Genomic DNA, 20,362 nt, shown 5'->3' with positions numbered 1-20,362 from the left:
ATTCGTTCCACCAACATAACATCGGAGACACATGAAAAGTTTTCAAACTTCCAGTAGAAGGAGTCTGTCTCAAAGTTGTTTTGTTTTTAAGAAATTACAAGTTGTTTAAGCCTTTTCTTCTTGATCCAGTATGTTTCTGCCCTCTTCTGCACCCCTGCAGCCTCTGATTAACAGTAACTCGCTATACTCGCTTCATCGTTTATCCGTGGCGGGTTCGGACCAATCAGTTTGTTATTGTACCACAGTAATGATATGTTTAATAAGTCCTTTGTACATATCAACGTTCATCTGAATCAAAAGTTGACATTTAGTTGGGGATCAATCACCTCTGAACTGCATTGCAACTTCAGTTTGTTCCATGTGTCCAGGCAAACAGAAGAGCTCCAAGTTTCTGACCCACTCTAAACTAACTGTGCGCTCATTCTTTGCTTCTTGACTGCTTGGTGCTCACTGATCCCACGGTGGAAGGTGGCTTTGCTCTGCTGAGCTGACAGGAGACGGGCAGGAACTCAGACTACATTAATAATGTACAGATGGGACGCTCCGTTTTCATCTGTGTGTGAATCTAATAAATGACCGTTTGACCATTTTCTTGGACCTCTACCGCTGCTCTATCGCAGGACTGGAATAATGAATGGAGTAAAAATTGGGAGTGAGAACAAAGCGTTGGGGTTCGTCTCTTGTGCGGCTCGTGCTTCTGATGAATAGTTCATTGAGCAGCTGTTCTGGTTGCTTGTTGTACCTGAACATTCAGCACTCTCTGAGAATAAAGGCCTATTTGTTTGGCCGAGGAGAGACAAGGTAAGAGTGGCCAAGCCCGTCATAAAAATAGGACAGCCTGATTTAAAGCTTCAATTAAAAATGCAAGCAAAGGCAACAACCCAAACACACACACAAAGCAGGTACACACGCATATAGGTTTATTAAAAAAAAAAAATCCATCGATACAGAAAGATCCTCATCAAGCCAACAAAAGACTAAAACAATTAAAGTAACCTAGATTAGCATCTAATGTCGTAACGGATCCGCTTCTCTACTCTGCCCTCCATTCAAACTCGACCTCTCCTCGTTTTGTTTTTGTTTCGCGATCTTCATTCCACGGCTCGAGCCAAACAACTGAGCTCATAGCTCATTACAGCCGGCCTTTGTAAATAGATTGCAATCCTAAAATTACCCAACAGACACACGGTTGTACGAGGAAGGGACTCGAGTACGCCCGCGCAAACTCTCAAGCAAAATAACAGGAACAGGGCATTTTACAACAATTATAGATTGTGACACATTTGCAGATTGTGAAACGATTACACCTCCCCTTTTCTGTGGGCTCCTCTCCCATCCCTAATGCAGCTTAACATAGTCATTTTCTTTTCGAAACAGTTTAGGAACAATAGCTCCTGAGCTGAGATCCAACTGAAGGTCGCGCTGGGGGGGAGAACAACCCCAAACAAAAGGCAGAATTACACAAACACGCCATTAGCGAGGGGAAGCGAGCGTGTGTTGTGCATATCTGTGAGCACACAGCAGAAGTCTGGACTTGTGTTCATAGATTAGCTACAGTGTTTACTGTGAGTAATGGGCTTAAGTCACTTATGGAAGGATTGAAGCGAGGCTGCATCTTCTCACTGTGCGTCGCAGCCAGAGTGGGTGTCGTGATGGGGATAAGGTGTAATTAGGAGGCTGCACCAAGGACAGAGGGAGGCGACATAATTTCTGATTCGCCCACTGCAATAATGTATAAGTGTGGGCGTTGTTTGACAGCCGATCTCGGCGCAAACGAGCCGAGATACAACCGTTGCTCTCTGGTTGCGAGTCTGTGTGCTGAAATCCTTTAGTACACCCGATATAATGTTTCTGTAAACACCGCCATGTAGGTACACATGAGGAGAAAATACAAACTGGGCCAAATCTCTGTGTCAACCGAGCTGCGTGTCTCTGTGCTTTGTGTAAACTCTCTTAAAATGACTTGTACCCTCAAGTCCGACAGGCACTTCTGTCAGAGGTGTGAGCGCACAGTGTCAACAAGCCACCGGGAAAACCGAAAATTAGACTGTTTGGGTTTGGTGTTTTTCTAATAAATCTAATGACTTTTACGTTTGAGAGATTGAACGTCAGAGAACAGACGGTCATGCATTATTATCATCGTGAGATGACAAAAGAAATGAAAATGCTGGCTAATGCTAATGAAGGTGTCTACAACCTGCTGCTCTGGAGCCACAGGTGGCTCTTCAGCTCCTCTGAAGCGGCTCCCCGAAACGTCCAGAAAACGCGACCGAAAAAAGCAAACTGATTTAATTTTTTTCTAAAAATTATCTAATCTCCAGGCTAAAAACTGCTAAAGCAGTCAGAATTGGTAAACTGTCTTAGTTCACTAAAATTATTCAAAAAATAACAGGAGAAAACATAGCTAAAGCGGGAAAATCAAAAACTGTTCAAACAAGCTAAAATGACTAAAATAGTAAACATGCATGAAACAGCTAAAGTGGCAAAAATCCAGGAAAAGAGAAGAAGACATTTTCTAAAACAGGTAAGACATAAAGGTATAAATTATAATTTCTAAATGTCATGAATGCTAGTTTTCCCCTTTGGGGATTTTAGATCATTTGCATGTTTGTGGCTTTTTTTTTTTTTTTTTGTGAAAAATCAAGAAAACAAAGATTACAGATCCTTTTGCTGAAAGAATAAGAAAAAAACATTCATAATAATAACAAGAAAAAGGAAAGACTAGAATTGGTGCAGATCCAATTTACTGATAAACCTTTATTAAATCTCCTAATAGTATTACTTCGCCTAAAAAATAAATAATGGTCTTACAACTTCTATTGCTACTACTGCTCGTAAGTTGAGGTCATGCACGATCAGAAATTATACCCTAAAAACTAGAAAATGACATTCCTTTTTTCCCATTAATAATTGTAAATAAAACCTAATAATAAAAACAACCGAAGGATCCGTAGTTGACGATGTCTAATATAGCTGAGGTATCTAATATGAATGAAATGAGACCCTGTGGGACTGAATAAAACCAGGTCACATCGCTACACCACTCAGTATGACGCAGGCAAAATACATGTGCTCAGATTACCACATTATTCTAGTTTTCACTCTTTATGAGGGGTTCAAACTCTGATTTCTACAAATATCCTCTATGTAGTGACATACTGCAGGATTAAAAAGCCGCTGCGATAATAAACTCTCACATATTTTTGTTTACCGAAACTCCAAACCTTCACAGCTACAGATAAATCATTATCCATCCAGCATGAAGCTGCGAGGCTGATTATCATCGCTGTCTGATGTCTCCCTGCAGGACATGACAATGGCAGCAGGAAGATGGATGAGTTTAATAAATATTTAGCGCGATCCCTGGTTACCTCATACCAGCTCTCCTCTGAAACTAACTTCACCCAGCTAATTAAACAATTGAACTGTGTGTTCTCAGTGTTCGCTGCGGTCGAGTCTCATGAAGACAAACATCCTTCGGGCTTCTGACAGTCACTCAACGCAGAGATAAAAATAAAATGAATGTTCAGGGAAGGAATGAAGTGAGGGTGGAAAGCAGACGGAGGAATGATGATTTAGGGAGCCTGGAATAAAACTGGTGTAAACAGTTACAGTTTTAATCTGTTGCCTTATTTCTTTGCTTTTGGTCTTTGGTCTGCATCCAAAAGTTCTGCAGTGTAACAGTCTAACCTGCAGAGGGCCTCGTTCTAATGAGAAAATTAGAAACCTTAAAAAAAAAAAAAAAAAAAAAAAAAAAAAACCTCAGCAAATGTCACAAAAAACACAGCAGCATATTTCTGAAGTTACATAAAAACTATTTCCAAGAATGTAAGGATGAATTATTAGATTGTATATAATAAAATTTAAATTAAAGTAATGTTTTTTAACTAACAATATTCTTTAAAAGATACGATCAACATTCATATTGATCAATGATGATGAAAGAATAGCACATAGAACATTTATTTTATCATAACCAACAATATAATCTTAATGAATATTGAGATTTGCAGTAGACGTAGTAGAAAAAAATCTTAATATTCTTCTTTATTTTTATTTCTATGTCAGTAATATAGTAGTATCATCATCCTCATCACTGTTAATGTAAAAGAGGTCCTGGTTCAGTTACCATCATCGTTACTATTCTTAAATGACATTAGATGTAATAGCGGTAGCAATTTTAGTACTGCATTCACCTTTTTTTAATTTTATAAAAGAGATGAAAGTCAATAAATGAACAAATGAATTCATTTATGAATTATTATTATTGTTGTTGTTGTTCAGAAGAAATGTTAAAAAATATCACTATTTGTCATTGTGGTTAGAATTACTTTATTATGAGATGTATACAGTTCTGTTCTGTTATACAGTAAACTAAAGTACCAGCCTTTGTGATACTAATAATTTGTCATTTGGAAAATCTCTAAAATGTGTGAAGACCACCCACAAAAAAAAAAAAAAAAAGGTTTTGAGTTTCCAGGAAAGGTCGCTTTGTACATGTTTGCTTAAAAAATGCTAAAATGCTGTTAATCACAAATAACATCATTTCTGACTGACTTTTTCTTAAAAAAAAAACCAAACATTTATTTCTATTAATATTTTTCATTGTTGAGCGTAATCTTTGTTCTATATCTTTCCATTACTTGAAGTAAATGAGTTCTGTTCTAATAAACTAAAAAAGAAAAAAATCTTAAATGATCCCATTTATTATATTATATCTTGTAATATTATTATTTAAAACTCCTAAAATGTTGTTAAAAAAAAACAAAGTCTGATTTTTGAAAAGTACATCAGATCATTATGAAATTAAAGCACACATGGCCCACAGAGGCCGATCAGAGAACATCTCACTCTGGGGAAAATCACAGTTTATTCCCTGCCTGGAACTATCAGGGGAGCCCTGCACAGTGGCTCACTGCTGCCATCTAGAAACCACCAGGGGAATTACATCTGCACCACTTATTCTGTCTGTGAGAAAGAAACACGGCAGCTAGGATTTGATTTAAGGTACAGCGACACACACAATCACATTTAGCTTCACGATAACATTTATCGACTCCGAGTTCTGACATTAGCAAACCACATAAATCAGCCTTTTTCTGTTTTTTTTCCTCAAACTACACGTTTCCATGTGTCATTACCTTACTAGAACAGAGAAGAAAAAGAAAATGGGAAGAAAAAAAAGAAAAGAGCCGAGTCACAAGTGGAGCAACAAATCTGACCCACAAGGCTCAACCGCAAAACATTCCCCGACTCTGAATGAGGGGGAAACACTGATTTGTTTCTCTTGGCACACCAGAGTCTATTCTTAAGCTGAAGTTCACGTTCAAACCCATCTCAAACCCACCCAAGTCAGCCAGTTGTTCGAGGGCCTAACCTTTTCAAAAACAGGGATCGGCCGGCTCGGGGAGCGACTGACCGCCAACTGCCAGGCCACCAATGTAACACGGCCCTGTCTCAGCGCCGGCAGCGAGGCGGCAGCCATGAGAAAGTGTACGGCATCCGCAGTCAGCTCGAAACACTCGCATCCTACAAGGCAGCTTTGCAATAATAAGGGGAATGAGACACGCACGCACGCACGCACGCACACACACACGCGCACACGCACACACACAAGCGACTCACGGTCCTGTGGGGCTGAAAGTGCATACTTCAGTAGGGAACGTGTTAACTGAGTTCATTCGCATTGTTGATCCCACACGTGGCTGAAAGCGTCCCACCAAGGGATGATTGGATGGCGTTAACATAAACACCAATCAGAGGGTGGGCAAACCCAGCGGGGACATGAGGGGTCTTATGAAACCATGGCCGCCGTCCTGCGAAAACTACTTTTCTCCGAGATCTTCACAGGACTGGGGAACAACCGTTTTTCCAACTGATTAACTTTCGTGGTGTTTAGAAAACGACGGTAGGTTTCCATCCATCTTACATACCGCTTTATTCAACTCAAGGCTGTTGAACCGCACTGTTCGTCCTCCAAGGAAGCCCGCCAGAACATCACCAAAAAAGCCACATTACTGCAAAGGGTGATTTAAATTCACCTGGGAGACATGAGTCCAAATACAAAATCCCCTGGTCCACCCAAGACTGGAGCCTGGGACATTCTGGCTAAGAGGCCAGAGTTCTAACCACTGCATCAGTGGGTCTGTTAACATGAGTTTCAGGTGATCAGATCACAGGTGGCGAGCCTTGAAGACAAGTGTATACGGGCACCAAAGAGCATTCACTAAAACCACTTCCCCAAGAGGTCTGGTGCACATCTGACCACACAGGCTCTGTAGTGTGAACAGTCATGTGTCACAAAAGGAAAATACTTCTTAAACATATTATCATTTAAGATAGTGAGCCGATCGGAGTTTCGGTCCCCAAAGAAATCATAGGAAAAAAGACGGAGGGCCGTGCCTTAAGGTGTACAGAGGCACAGTGCCTTATAGTGGTGTAGACAGAGGACGCCGTCCAGACAGAAGGTGGTAATAACTGCACGCCGGGCACTTTGACCTTGTAGAGGTATTAATACAATCTGAACTCAAGTGGTTAGCCCAAAATGCTTGATATGTACCAGTGGAAACAGTCTGCGTCAGGGCGCGAAAACTTGGGATTTCATTGCCTGAAACGCATTTCAATGCCAGGTATAAACGGGACCACTGTGAAGAACTAAACATATAATTTAAAACTCTACAGATGTCTAGAATCTTTCGTAATTCAGTATTCAGACATAAAATAAAGTGAGAGATGAGCCAGCAGCCTGTTCAGGTTGGACTTTTCACCACTGAGCTCCATTTTGTACGAGGAAGATGCACCACAGTTGCAAGAAATTCTGGAGAGGAGCTGGAAAGAATTCACTGGACCAGAGGATCATGCAGAGAGACCAGTACTGCACAGTGCTGAGCAGTCAATCTCCGGGTAAACAAACTCATGAAGACACCCAAAGCAGACGAAATAGACGCCGATATTCAGATAAAGATCTGTGTGGACTGCGTGTGGAGGTAAAACAAAAGACTTTGAATCTTTTTAGCTTCGGTGTAATTAATCAAAACCTATTTACATTTCATTGAATGAAACCATGGGGTGGAAATATCTTTTTCATTAGGTTTTCTTAAAAAAGTGTTTATGCTTTCACTGGTACCAAGAACTATAATGATTCGGAGAAATCAGTTCTTTACATTATAAAAAAAAAAAAAAAAAAAAGAAATTCTCGTGAAAGTGTAAATGTGAGTATGATTAAAAAGCGCTTGACCTATTTGCCGAGTCTGAGCTCATCAACACTTCACGGGCCAAGTGACTATTTGTTTACGTTGCCATTTCTTCCTCCATTCAGCTTTATCCAAGTTAAATGTCAAAGAAAACATGTCTGAAGAGTTTTAGATTGGGTCATTGCATCCCTGGTACACTTCGTTTAAAATATTCACAAAAATGGGTGTATTTGATTGTAGCGTTAGCTACACAAAAGACATAGAAGACCAAGTTTGTAAAATTTTAAAGCCACATCTAGTCGCTTCACCAAAAATGGTTAATGTTCGCCATCGGTAGCGTGTCTTAAGCTCCAGAGAGAAGTGTTGTGTATGGAAGCCAATTTTTACAGGCAGCCAAGGCTTGGAGTTTGCGGTCCATGTTTCTCCTAACTTCTGACCCTGATGATAATCTTTATTATCCTCAGTGGAATAATTTCCACCCATTGTGGAGCACTACTGCCTCAGTATATCTCAAATCAGAAATGTCCAAAATTGGAAATGATTTAATTTGTCACTGGAAAGTAAAGTCTAAGCTCTCAGCTCTGGAGAGCACAGCGCATCCGAGACGAAGGCTTCAAGGTTGATAAGGCAGGAAATTCTACAGCAAATACCCATACAGGCTGCTGGGTAACAGACACGGAGAGTCAAAACAACTGAATCTAACAAGTTACAAGCCGTCTATGAGAATGAACTTGTTCACTTTATGCACATGAACACATCAACTCAGTGAACAAACAGATCAGAGCTTTGTGGGGGAACAGACGTGTCAAATCCTGTGCGTGTCTGTGGCGTGGGAGCATGTTCACACCCGGATCGGGGGGAACAGAGGGGAAGAGGGAGCGAGACGAGCTCTAAGAAGATAATGGGATGATGATAAGTGTTTCTGCAGAGGAATTCAGAGATGGATAATGAAGGATATAGATCAAGGAAGTCTGTCTCCTGAGTGCAATCTGCACTTTTGTCATTGAAAACCATCAAAAACAACAGAGGGGGAACCAACGTCTGCCCCACATGTGCATTCTCACCTCAGCCAGACTCCTTCCACCCCTCCCAGCAGCCCTCCAACTCCCCTGTCAGTCACACCGGCGTAATCGAGGTGCGTTAGTAATTCTTCCTGTGACAGCTGCAAGTGGGGAAAAATTGCCCCCAGAGAGAAATCAACATAGTGGGTGTTTTCTTCTTTTTTTTTTTTTTTTTAGTGTGCTTCAGTGGAAGAACACAACGGGAGCACGCAGAAGGCATTACTGTGATTTCTTCTTCCTTTTCAACTTAGTTGTTCATGCATATGTCACAATCTTCCCATTATTCACCTCTAGCTACCGTCAGGAAGACCAACAAATCATCTAAACAGGAACAGACGGCGTCCTCCAAGAAACAGGAAGCTCAAGCAAAAAAAAAAAAAAAAAAAAAAAAACTGCTTTTAAAGTTATAGTAGTGCATATAGTACAGTAACTCAAAAAGTAAGCTAATGCTTTTTATTTCCCAAGGCTGTGACTAAGCTTATTTTGTAGGGTGTCACATTTTAGGGACTGAGTTCGCTGAAGTGAAATAAGACACTAATTAACCACCAAAGAATCTTTGACATAGTGAGTCTTAATACGATTCTAATTTATGCTAAAGCTAAAGCTAAAAGTTAATGTTAATTCAAGGCTGGTCAAGCTAGTCACAGCTGGTGTGGAAACAGTCTCAGGCTAACAGAGTCAGGCATATCACGCTGCTCTCAGAACTATTGAGACACTCTTCCAACAATGGCTTCGGCTAATGCTATCAGTTAGCTATCTGGTCAGGACAGAATGAGACAGCAGCTCTGCAGCTCGTCCATAATTTTCATGAACCACAAGGGGTGTTGCTGCAAGTAGTTATTTTTCCATTTATACAATATTAGGAGTCATTTTTCATTAGAAAACAGATGAAAAGTTATTTTGAAAGCGTGCAGGTCTAATCATGTCACAAGGAAATCATATAAAGTGCTCTCTGTTTTATTTACAGGCGGATCCTTTGATAACGCAGCTGACTGCCTCGTTGGCCCTCCAGTGTTCGTCCACTATTCCCCGTGCACCTCCGCCTCTGCAGCATTACAAAATAGCCTCCACTCTGTTCTCACTGATGACTCTCTCCAGCGGAAACCAGCTACCCACACACTTCATCTCCGACCAGCGCTACGAGTCAGGCTGCCGGGGTGAGTCTGATGAACAGACTATCCTCAGAAGGGATTCCCTGAGAGACGGCGGCGGCGGTGGCGGCGGCTGCAGAAAGAGGATTGGTGGAAAGGAAGAGAGAGATGAGTGGCCGATGTGACTGATCTTTTTCCAGGCTGGAAACTGCTCCACAGTGACGCTGCCAGTAATCCGGCTGGTTCAGCTGTTCAGAGAGGGCAGCTTGTGCCACACAGCCACCAGAGACAAATAAATAGAAACACAACCTCACACAGGTACACGTAGCTCTCTGTCGCTCTCAGTGTGTGTGTGTGTGTGTGTGTGTGTGTGTGTGTGTGTGGCCTGAGGATGATCCTCTGAGTAGGAGGTGGGAGCAGAGTCACGGCCTTTGACCATAAAGGATGTGGAGAGAAGTCATCTCCCACTCACTGGGGTTTCTTATATTACACATTTTTGTATTTCCTTACTCTTTCATTTTTCATTTGATGAATACTAGGAGACCACCAGGAAAGCTGTTGTTGCAAATATCACACCATTATTTCTCAAAATGGTAATGACTAAATATGTTGCTTGTCATTGTGACAGAAATCAACCAGCAAGTTACTGAAACACAAATACATTGGTTAACTAGGAAAGTAATTGTTGAATTACTCAAGATGGGGGAAATGTGTTTAATTAAGATCCAAGTATTTCTGAAATTCTACATTTCGTGTGAACATTGCACAGCTTCTTATCTGTGATGTGATTAAGCTATGGGCTCGATACTCCACTAAAACCACGGTGATGAAGGAGGATCAGTGCTGCCTGGAGACTGTGTGTCAGATCCCAAAGTGGAAAGGCAGGAGGAGGAGGAGGAGAAGGGGGAAGGAGGAGGGAGGTGGGGTGAGGGGGTAGGCGCCGAGGGATCTCCTGGGATCACCGTGGGGCTCGGAGACAAAAGGGACATTGTGGCGCAGACTGACCCATCCAAGAAAACATTGCTTCCTGTCCCAGCAGCTCCAGCATCCTCCGCAGAAGAACTGCTCACTTCCCAGAACTGGGTCCCGTTTTAACCTCATCTGCTGTTACCCGTTCCCAGCAGCACTCAGCACCGACCATGTACAGACACAGTCACTGCTGTACGAGCTGAAGATTATTAAGGGGGCTCAGCAATCGACGCACTGAGATTATATTGGAACTTTACAGCATGACACGCTTGGAGATTTAGATGAAATGAAACATCGGTGCTAGCACCGTGCAGTGGCACCATGAGCTGTTTGGCATTGGCAAAAAAAGGTTTAAAAAAACCTTCATGAGGTAAGGGATTTATTGCCACTAAACAGATCGTCTTCTGTTTATTTTTTGAGAGACCAAAATAGAGCTGAAAACAAAGCTGGTCAAAACAATCACGATGCCACAAACAGGATTCAAGCCGTAGTCTCCCACAACCAAGACAACTCAACTCGAGCCACCACCAAGGGGGACTAAAATAAACTAAAAGATGTCTCGCCACAATGTTCGTTATTTATACAAATATATGAGAGTGTTTACGATCTGGCATGATGTGTTGATATATCGAATACATGCATGCCTCCTGGTCCGTCTCCAGCCAGCTGGAAATCACTGAAAGCTCAATTCAGTTATTGGATAATAGTGCAGTGGATCAAGAGATTTTCCAACCGATGTCATAATGTTGCTCAACAAGGCTATAGTTGACAAAGGTATGATTAACAGACCTTTGGATGCACCAATGACAGGTATTTCAGAAGAAGCTACCAATGTAAAAAAAAGATACAAATTAAGTGCCTCATTCAAACCGGATCATTGATGTAAAAAATAAAACACCTCTATCTAGTGTTATTCATACTTCTCCAGTCAGACTACAAGTACGCTGCTGACACCTACATTCACTATTAGTTGACTCTAATCAGCTCCTTTTCTTTGTTTTCCTTTATGAAAGCAGCAAGTTCCTTAGAAAGTGTCACTCTGCTTAGTGTTGGAGAAGAGGATTTAATGTGAAGGAATGCAGCTTCCGGTACCTTGACATGACTCTGAGCTCCCAGGTTGTAGATCTCTGTGGGTTTCACTTGGTTGATGATCTTCACCAGACATGTGCTGTCAGTCAGGTCACCATAATGCAGCTTCATGTCTGTCAAGAAATGGACAAAAACAAACAAACAAAACAAACAAAAAAAAATCCTGTTATTACATAACATGTGCCAATTTCTACATATTCATCTTATTGCACAAAATGGGGGGAAAAAAAACAGTGAAGCAAGCTCAGGAAGAAAAAACCTCTTTTGGAAAGTTGCTGTCTTTTCTGCTGCGGCCCAATTTAAGCGATACTGCTTTCAAGTGAAAATGCAAAACCTTTTCTGTGTTTGTTTACATGACAATCGTGCTCAGAGTCACTGGAATGCAAGTTTTTGAAAACGGCCTGCAAGGTGGATCATTTTGGAAACATGTTGACTCAGAGCGCAACTTTTCTGAAATGTTGCTGCTGCGTATGCACACCTCACTCGTAGTAAATAGTAGTTCTGCATGTGCTCAGAAGATGGAAAATAACAACGTTAGCCTCCAGACTGTCATGACTCCCAGTCCAGACTCTCCTCGACTTGAGTTGGTCATCCATGTTGGCAGTCAAAGTTGTATGCTTGCCACTATTGTTGGGGCAATTGATTGGACGCAATCAATTAAGTAAATGTGTTGATTAGTAATGATGTGCATCACATCAAAGGCAGTGACCGTCAATAAATATGGCAGCAGCGATAAATTCATGGACAGAGAATGAGCGGATTTTAAGAAGAAGTTTACTCAAGGTTGTCTAAAGTGTGCTAAAACTTATCCAGAACCACCAAAAAAGTAGTGGTCAGCCAGTTCTGCAAGACGCAAACGGTGCTTCACACAAGTACTACTGAAAGTTATTTGATTTCTACCCATGTATGGATTCATAGAACAAAAAACTACAGCTGAATCATTAGAAAACTAATCGCTAGTTGCATCCCTACTTGAACTGTTAATGTTTATGCCGTATAGTTCTCCGCTCACACGTGAGCCCAGTTTCATTACAAAAACAGCATCCACTAGTGACCCTACATGAGAATACATTGTTTTCAGTGTTTCTGCGATTCAGGCAGACATCGCTTTCATAACGTTGCAGTGAAAACAAGAAACGAAGATGCAAAGCGATGCATTTTCACCTGAAATGTCGTCGTGTAAAAGGGGCGTTAGAAGATCATAAGAAGGAAAAGCATCTCCCAGAGAGCAACAAACAAAAGAACTTAACTAGCACATTGCAGATTTGAGTTGCAGATTCAAGTCTGTAAAGTGCTGGATCCAGGGATATTATTGTTTGTGTTTTGTTTTTGTTCTTTGTTTTTTATAATTGTCTGATTGTATTTCAGTGTGTTGCTGGAAAATGATGGAAATCACATTGGTCGGCTGTGTTGTTTTCATGACATCCTCTACAAATAAAATTGCACTGGATACCACAAACTTCCAGTTAGTCCGAGATCCTGAAGGAAGGTACAGACGTAGAGGACAAAATGAGGGGAGCACAGACGACAGAAGAGATGCTTATTTGTGGTCATAAATACATGTATGCATGAGAAACAGAGAGAAACAAAGAAAGCCACTCACCTGTCTAAACCTATAGCAGTTTCCCAAACACAAGGATCCAGTATGACCTGTACCAGCTGGAACTATGAGTTTTACCAAATAGCAAAGTTTTGAACCTGATGAAGTGAAGCAGCAAGTTTTTCTTTGAGGGGTGGCTATTGGTGGGTTGTCTTTCAGTCATAAGGCTGCAAATCCTTGATCACATGCTGAGGTGTCCTTGAACACCGGACAGCAAATTGCTCACTATGAATGTGTTGACTCTGTACAAGTCTGAATTATCCATGTAAAGCACTCTGGGACGGCAGCAGCAGAGGAAAATCAACATAACAGTAAAAACCATTTCCCATTAAGCCTCTCTGATTTAAACTTTGAGCACAAAAGAAGCGTCGGATCGCTGAAAGCTGTGCGGCCCATTCTGCTTTTACAAACTAAGGATCTCCAGTAAGCAGCACACTGAGAATGAAGCATTATGGGATACCAATATAGAATAAATATGACGGCTCACCACAGCAATTAGAGTCAGCAAAAGACTTTTTAAGGAGTTTTTTTGGACAACTGACAACAAGGGATTACGGCAGTCCAAACCAACTTGGTCATCAACTCCCCTTCTCTCCCTTACTCACTATATTTGGCTCCTTCTGACGTTTTTCTTCTCCCCAAGATGAAGTTCAAGCTGAAGGGACATTGTTTTGACACCATGGAAAAGATCCAGTGGAATCGCAGATGGTGTTTGACACACTTGGAAAAAAAGACTTCCAGGGTGAATTCCAGTCATGGCAGGAGGACTGGAGCTGGTGTATTCCTTCACAAGCTTGCTGTTTCATCACATTGGTGGTAAAACCCCGATCAGGTGTATTTTTTCTTTGCATTGGTGTGCCGGCAGAATTTTTTTTTGTTTCGTACCACTTATAAAGTATGGTTTAGTTAAAAGTTATTTAAAAAAAAAAAAAGGTTTCTTGCTTTTAAATCTATCAATTCCAACTGTTTTGAACCACTGATTTTGGCACATCTCAATCTTACCTGTTTCCGTCAGTACACAAAGCTCAGGATGCGTTTACGACAAACAGATTCCCAGTGGATGCCACAGATGCAGATTGTAGACTTCTGTTTGGAGACTAAGGAAAATTCTGACCGATTGCACACAGAATGCGAGACCCTGCCCAGACACGCCCCTCGATCTTGACCTTCAGCACTAGTGCCTCCACTGCTTCTACACACACGCCACAAATGAAATGATGAAATGGGACATAGCTTTGACCGAGGTCATCTTAGAGTTAGGAATGATGGAGAAGGCAACTCCCTTTGATTACCTGGAGGTCTACGTCAGTGAGGACCTAAGTAAGTAAGTAAACAAGTAAAATTTATTTATATAGGGCTTTTCACAGATCAGCAGTCACAAAGTGCTTCACAGTGGTGGAAAAAAAAAATCATATAAAGATCAGAAATATAAAGACAAAAGAACATTCGACAGAGAATGTAACATAAGATAAGAGATCGTAAGACATTGCACAGTACATAAAAGCAGAGTGATAGAAATCATATAGACAGGATGTGGTACTGTCAAGACAACACTGTGTCGGTGGGTCTAGAACGCCTTCTGAAACAGATATGTTTTTAAGTGTTTTTGAAGGACCTCAAGTGGTCTGAAAAACTCAATGCACTGATTAAGAAGAAGTAACAACAGAGAACTTTCTCAGAACACTGAGGAGGTCCGGCCTCTCTGCCAGACATGAATAAGCCTTCAACCACTGTTCTCTGGAGATCACTGTAACAAGAGGTGTCACACCCTGGCATGAGACCAGCCAACAAGCGAACTCAGAAAGAGATGAAGGCTTCCCACAAAAAACCTTTACCATAGTACTCCCACCTTTTGAAACCACCTACAGGTCTCACATCCCAAAAAGAGATAGGGAAATTGTCAGAAACTGCAGCCATTTATTCCTTCCAGTAGTTGTTACAACGACACACCTGGGAAAGCCTCTACAGACCACAGACACCCCACACCACCAGATTACTGTATTGGCCCGAAAATAGGACGACTCTGATTATAAGACGACCCCTATTTTTCAAATATTTTGTGAAAACAAAAATATGTTGAAGACAATAAGGTTGCTCATAAAACAACTTATTACTGTAAACTAAAAAAACTCACAACAGAGATAACATTTCATATGATTTAAGATAAAAAAAAAACATTACTGCAGTATTAAATAAAAAATATATTCTCTTTCTCAAAATAAGCAACAATAAGCAACAAATAAGTAGCCTCAAAGGTTCAATAACTGCATTAATGATGTAAATAACTTTATAACCATCAAGTTCAAGTTCTATTCAACTTGATGAACATTTACAATTCAGTCTAATATATCTTGGCAGCTTGGCAGTTGTTTGTTGACTCTGCTGCGTTGACTACCATCAGTTTAAAGTTGGCATCAAAACTTCGCCTCTGTTGTTTGCTCACTTGTCTAGCGTTCGAGTCCCTTCGTTCCAGATGGTCACGTTTCTCTATTTTTCACCACATCACTGTGATGCTCCATTCGCTTCCTGGTCACCGGTACTTTGTCTCCATCTAGCGGCGCGGATGTGTAACAACAATCTAGTCCTTGATTATAGTACGATCCCATGTTTGAGAATACAATTTCTGGAAAAAAATATCATCCTGTAGTTGGGCCAATACGGTAGTTTGTATCGCTCAGCCAACCGTGAACTGAATCACACTCCTGTGTTCCCACTGAAGCCAAATTATAGTGGTCAAAGCCACTTCACCCACACACCAAAAAACATACAGAAGACACCTTTAAATATAAAACAATTAGGGCTGCAACGATTAGTTGACGTAATCAATGGCGTCGACGTGAAAAGTTCGTCGATTTGAAAACATAAGTGTCAACTAATCATGTTGTTGTTGTTGTTGTTAATTGCTGTAGAAGCTCATCTTTCATTCCATCAAAGCACTACAGCCGTGCGCAAAGGCCTGAAATGCCAGCGACCCGGAGCTGCTGTATCATCAGGTGCTTAACAGTAAAGAAGATCATTGTGACTAATCGAAAAAATAATTGAAAGATTAGTCGACAACAAAAACAATTTTTAGCTGCAGCCCTAAAGTAATGTGTTATGACTTTACAACGGCAGTACTTAAGGCGGCTGCCAGAAACTGATTTTTCACTCACTGCACTTGTGCTCAAGTTTCCATAGAGGTGAACCTGGGAGCATGAGCAGACAATGGTTTGATTGTCCTAGAACAATGCACAGTTTAACAACATGACACAAAGCACAAGTATTTTACATCAGTAAGAAAACTGCCTGGGTCTTACTGCTGGTCATTCATTTCATTATTATTTCTAGCAACATCAGACACGTTTAATCACAGTTGCATGTAAATAAGTGAATGCACAATTAAAAAAAAAAAAAAAAAAAGTCACTTACTGCCTTCGGTGTGTGTCTGTGGGTTCTGGTAAAGATGTTCAATGCGGCCTGTGTTGAAAGAGCTGGATCGCCTCATAATACCATGGACCTAAGGAAAGAACACACAAGAACATGAACAATAACCATATTTAATGTATGGCATGAGAAAAAACTAGAAATTAGCACTCAGAGAGCGCAGACCTCCGCCACAGCTCAAATCAGTCACCAACAACAATAAGAACACCATATATGATCAAACAACATTGTGATCGGGGGTGTGATCGGAGCGGAGCGCTGCGGCGTGCGGTGCCTCTCTCTCGCCCTCTCTCCCTGTGTGTGTGTGTGTGTGTGTGTGTGTGTGTGTGTGTGTGTGTGTGTGTGTGTGTTTATCTGAAAAGGAAAACCGAAAAGCAACATAATTTGTTATTTTACTTCATTTTAATTTGAAAATTGACCAGATTCTATCATATTTTCTTTCCCAGCTTCCTATGTGGTGCGATCTGCTGTGTCCAGCTTTACGACTGGCGGTCCACGGTGGGCGAGGCTCGCGGAGAAAATAGAGAGGAGCAGAGCGACCGCGGTCCACGGTACGAGCCGCTACGTGCGCGGCGCTCTAAGCACCGTCAGATAGGTTAGCAGGGGCGCCGATCTGAAACTCGGTGCGTCACGCTTCCGCCTCCACATGCGGCGCGTCCTGTGTGAACCAGGCGTTCGTCCCCCCCATGTCAGTGGGCCTGCCCAACTTTGTGAAAGACTGCCCTGTCTCTCAATGATAATGAATCCTTTAAAAAATTCCTGGATCCAGACAGTGATCCGGATCATCACCAAAATGTAATTAATTCTAAGTTAGCCCAAGACCCACCTTTCCACAAAGTTTCATTGCAGTCCGTAGTAACTCAAAGGTTGGCTCATTTACTTTGAAACATCAAATAAATTCTTCACCTTTCCAACTTCAAGTAAGCACTCATAAAAACATACATTATCCTTTTGATCAGCTTATGACAATATTATAAGGGTCAACTCATTAGCTTTTTTTGTAGTTAATGAATTTTTTTGATACTGCAAATGATTCAGGATGTCTACAAACCTCAAGCATAAAAAGAAATCTTTCCTTATGGTTCAAAACCTCCACTCCCTGGACCATACATTAAAAATATGGCATAAGGTGACTAAAATCTGCGAAATAGGAAACATGCTAAAAAACTTCAGATGGTGTGCCTTTGACACAGACTTTCAACCTAACTAAAGTGATAAAATATTCCAATCATGGATTAAAAAAGAGTTAACAACTTACTTTTCTTTCACTAATAAAGGGATACTGCAGAATTTCCAAACCTTACAAACTAAATTCCAGTGAAATCAAACAGATTTCTTCAGGTTCCTCCAAATGCAGGACTACTTTGTTAAGCATTGTAAAATTTCAGAATTATCAACGACAGAATCAGTCTTTTTCTCTCAGCCTTCGATAATTCATTCAAAAAGAGAATCTCTAAATTATTTAATGGCATCTTAAATGAAAAGAATGAAAATACTTTATATGTTAAGAGGAAATGGGAATAGGAGGCAGGAACTGATATCTCTGTTTAAAACTGTGAAAAGATCTGTATTTTTCAATGGACTTCTACAAATTCGTTAACATGGAGAGAACACTGTTGGAAAAACGTCATACGATTCTTCAGGACCCCATACCAGGACAAGTACAGAAAGGGAAATGCAGAGTGTTTGAGGAAATGCGAATCATTTGAGCCAAACCATTTTCATTTATTTTGGGAATGTTCAAAATTGCATCGCTGCTGGCTAGAAATTTGTAAAGCTCTGAAAGAGGTCTTTAAAGTTGAAATTCCGCTAGACTTTATCAATCTATATTTGGGTTTGGTTCCAACTCTGAACAGAGGAGGGGATATAAAATTACACCAAGCACTCTTAGCAGCCAGTAAGAAAGCAATTGCAAGAAAATGGCAACGACAATGGAATGGACAATGACACAAATGAACTAATGTATATTGGTGATGCCAATCACTCCAATAAAAATTTAAAAAAAAAGAATACCTATAAGACATTTGGACATTTCACTGTATTTTGCACCAAAAGGCATCATTAAAATTGACTTAATAATGAGATTGATGCAATTTTCAGTAGTAATTCACCGGTGTGAAAATAAAGACATTTTTTACTCTGTGCCACAATATGAAAAAAAAAACCCTCCAATCCCACTCAGAGACAAAGTAAACGCAGCAGTAACAGCAAATGGGAAGATGGTTCACATGGCATTCATGCATAAAATGCATCAAAAGAGACATAAGCATTATTCAAATAAAATTGCAAGTACTCCCTACTGCCCACCAGGATTGGAAGAACCTAGACTGTAACACCAAGCATGCACGTTTTCCCACATCTATCAAATCTGTCGCTGTAGTGCCAAGTTCAAGAGACAAGCAGTAAAGCATATGAACAGCTATCAACAAGCTGGCAAACCAAAAATCTGGCGTTCAGATCCTGATGACAGAGCACATCAACAGGAAATCTCAACTGCACAGCACAACGTCCTGCCCTGGATCGTCTTAACACCTTCATTAAAATGCTCTTTGCTGATATTACGTATTTCAACCAACATTACCAACAGCAGCCAATACAAACAGCAACACCACTGTCACCACACACAATAAAACACCGCCACAGCCTCACATGGCAGAGAGTCTGTCCAGAACACTCAGAAGCAAGACGCTGAATCCCAGTGGATAGACTGAGTTTCGCTCGGTCAGCTTGCCAATAACGCCACCACGAAGAATGCCATACAACCACAATTTCCAATACACCGCAACACCCGTCAATGCCATCGTCACCTTGAACACCACTGCAAATAGCATGACCAGTACAAGCAATACTGACAAAAACAAACTTACAATAAAACACCCACCACTTTAACCAGTCACAGTACCACCACTGCCAGTAAAACAACCACTACCATGAAGAGGTCTGCCAATAAACACCAATAACACCACCACCATGCCGATTAACAGTGATAATATGGAAGAGGGAAATTTGATCCACCCATTCATCCTGATTGGACATCAGATAATAATGTATGCACTTGACAGAAGCATATTTCTTTATTTCTTTTTTTCCTTTATTTGAACATCATCCCTACAAAAAAAATCTGGGTTGTGGACCCAAACTAAAAACTTTCCTACCTTTAGCAAATATTGAATTTCTCGTGGCTGTAGAATGAAGTTCCCTTTTTAATACTGTAATACATATTAAACTGTGGCCTACTTTGCTGCACTGAAAGTGACTCCTATCTATGAAAGATCTTTGGAGCCGTACAAGATTTCACAGGAGCTGGTTAAAGCATTATGTACAGTGGCTCCAGCTCACTGTTTTTCTTTTGTCAATGCCCGTGATCTGCACTGCACATTCTGAGGGGGGAATGTATGAGGAAGGTCTGTTTTGGGAAGATAACAGGACCCGATCCAAGGGGAGTCCATTAGTAGGAGAACGCTGTGCCCTGACCTCACTTCCTTTATTCACTGTGGTCTTCCTGCCTGCCTGCGTGCCCCTCTTTAATGTCACCCCTCACCCCTTCTCACATCAGATCTCCAGCCTGGACCTGGTCCACTTCCTCTCTTCTGCCTTTGAGGTAAGCAGCAGATGGTGGAGCTACACCGGTGGACTGAGACGAAAATGAGTGTTTCTAATATACTTCTGAGGGGAAAGGTGAATTCATGATTCTACTTTTAGGACGGCACAATGAGAGCTGGTGTTACATCTATGTAAGCATGAACTTAAGTCACTTCTTATGTGTGTAAAGAGAGCATGAAGCTTAATGTAAAGTCAGGATATCCACATTTATGGTGCGTTTCCCAGCTCCAAGCTAAAAACAAGCAAAACTTTATATTATGACGGCTGCATTAGTCAATATATAAAATGTACAGTGGTTGAGTTTATGTGAATTTTTAGAGTGGATGAGTAGAG

The 20,362-nt window shown here is 41.0% G+C and overlaps 1 protein-coding gene across 2 annotated transcripts in view; it reads right to left on the bottom strand.

Annotated features, from left to right (window-relative positions):
• gmds (GDP-mannose 4,6-dehydratase) overlaps positions 1 to 20,362 on the bottom strand; it is a 230,739-nt gene that overhangs the window by 192,803 nt on the left and 17,574 nt on the right. Inside the window, exons 3-5 of one of the 2 annotated variants that reach the window (XM_030082972.1) lie at positions 16,412 to 16,499; positions 16,156 to 16,188; positions 11,407 to 11,516 (exon numbers count right to left, since the gene is read on the bottom strand). In XM_030082972.1, coding sequence (XP_029938832.1) covers positions 11,407 to 11,516; positions 16,156 to 16,188; positions 16,412 to 16,499 — 231 coding nt within the window. The remainder of the gene's footprint in view (positions 1 to 11,406; positions 11,517 to 16,155; positions 16,189 to 16,411; positions 16,500 to 20,362) is intronic. The other variant, XM_030082973.1, reaches the window with a different exon arrangement.

This window comes from Salarias fasciatus, chromosome 23 (assembly GCF_902148845.1).
Source record: "Salarias fasciatus chromosome 23, fSalaFa1.1, whole genome shotgun sequence".
Lineage (NCBI taxonomy): Eukaryota > Metazoa > Chordata > Actinopteri > Blenniiformes > Blenniidae > Salarias > Salarias fasciatus.
Note: the sequence above shows the minus strand (reverse complement) of the source record. Positions and strands in the feature narration are given on the sequence as shown.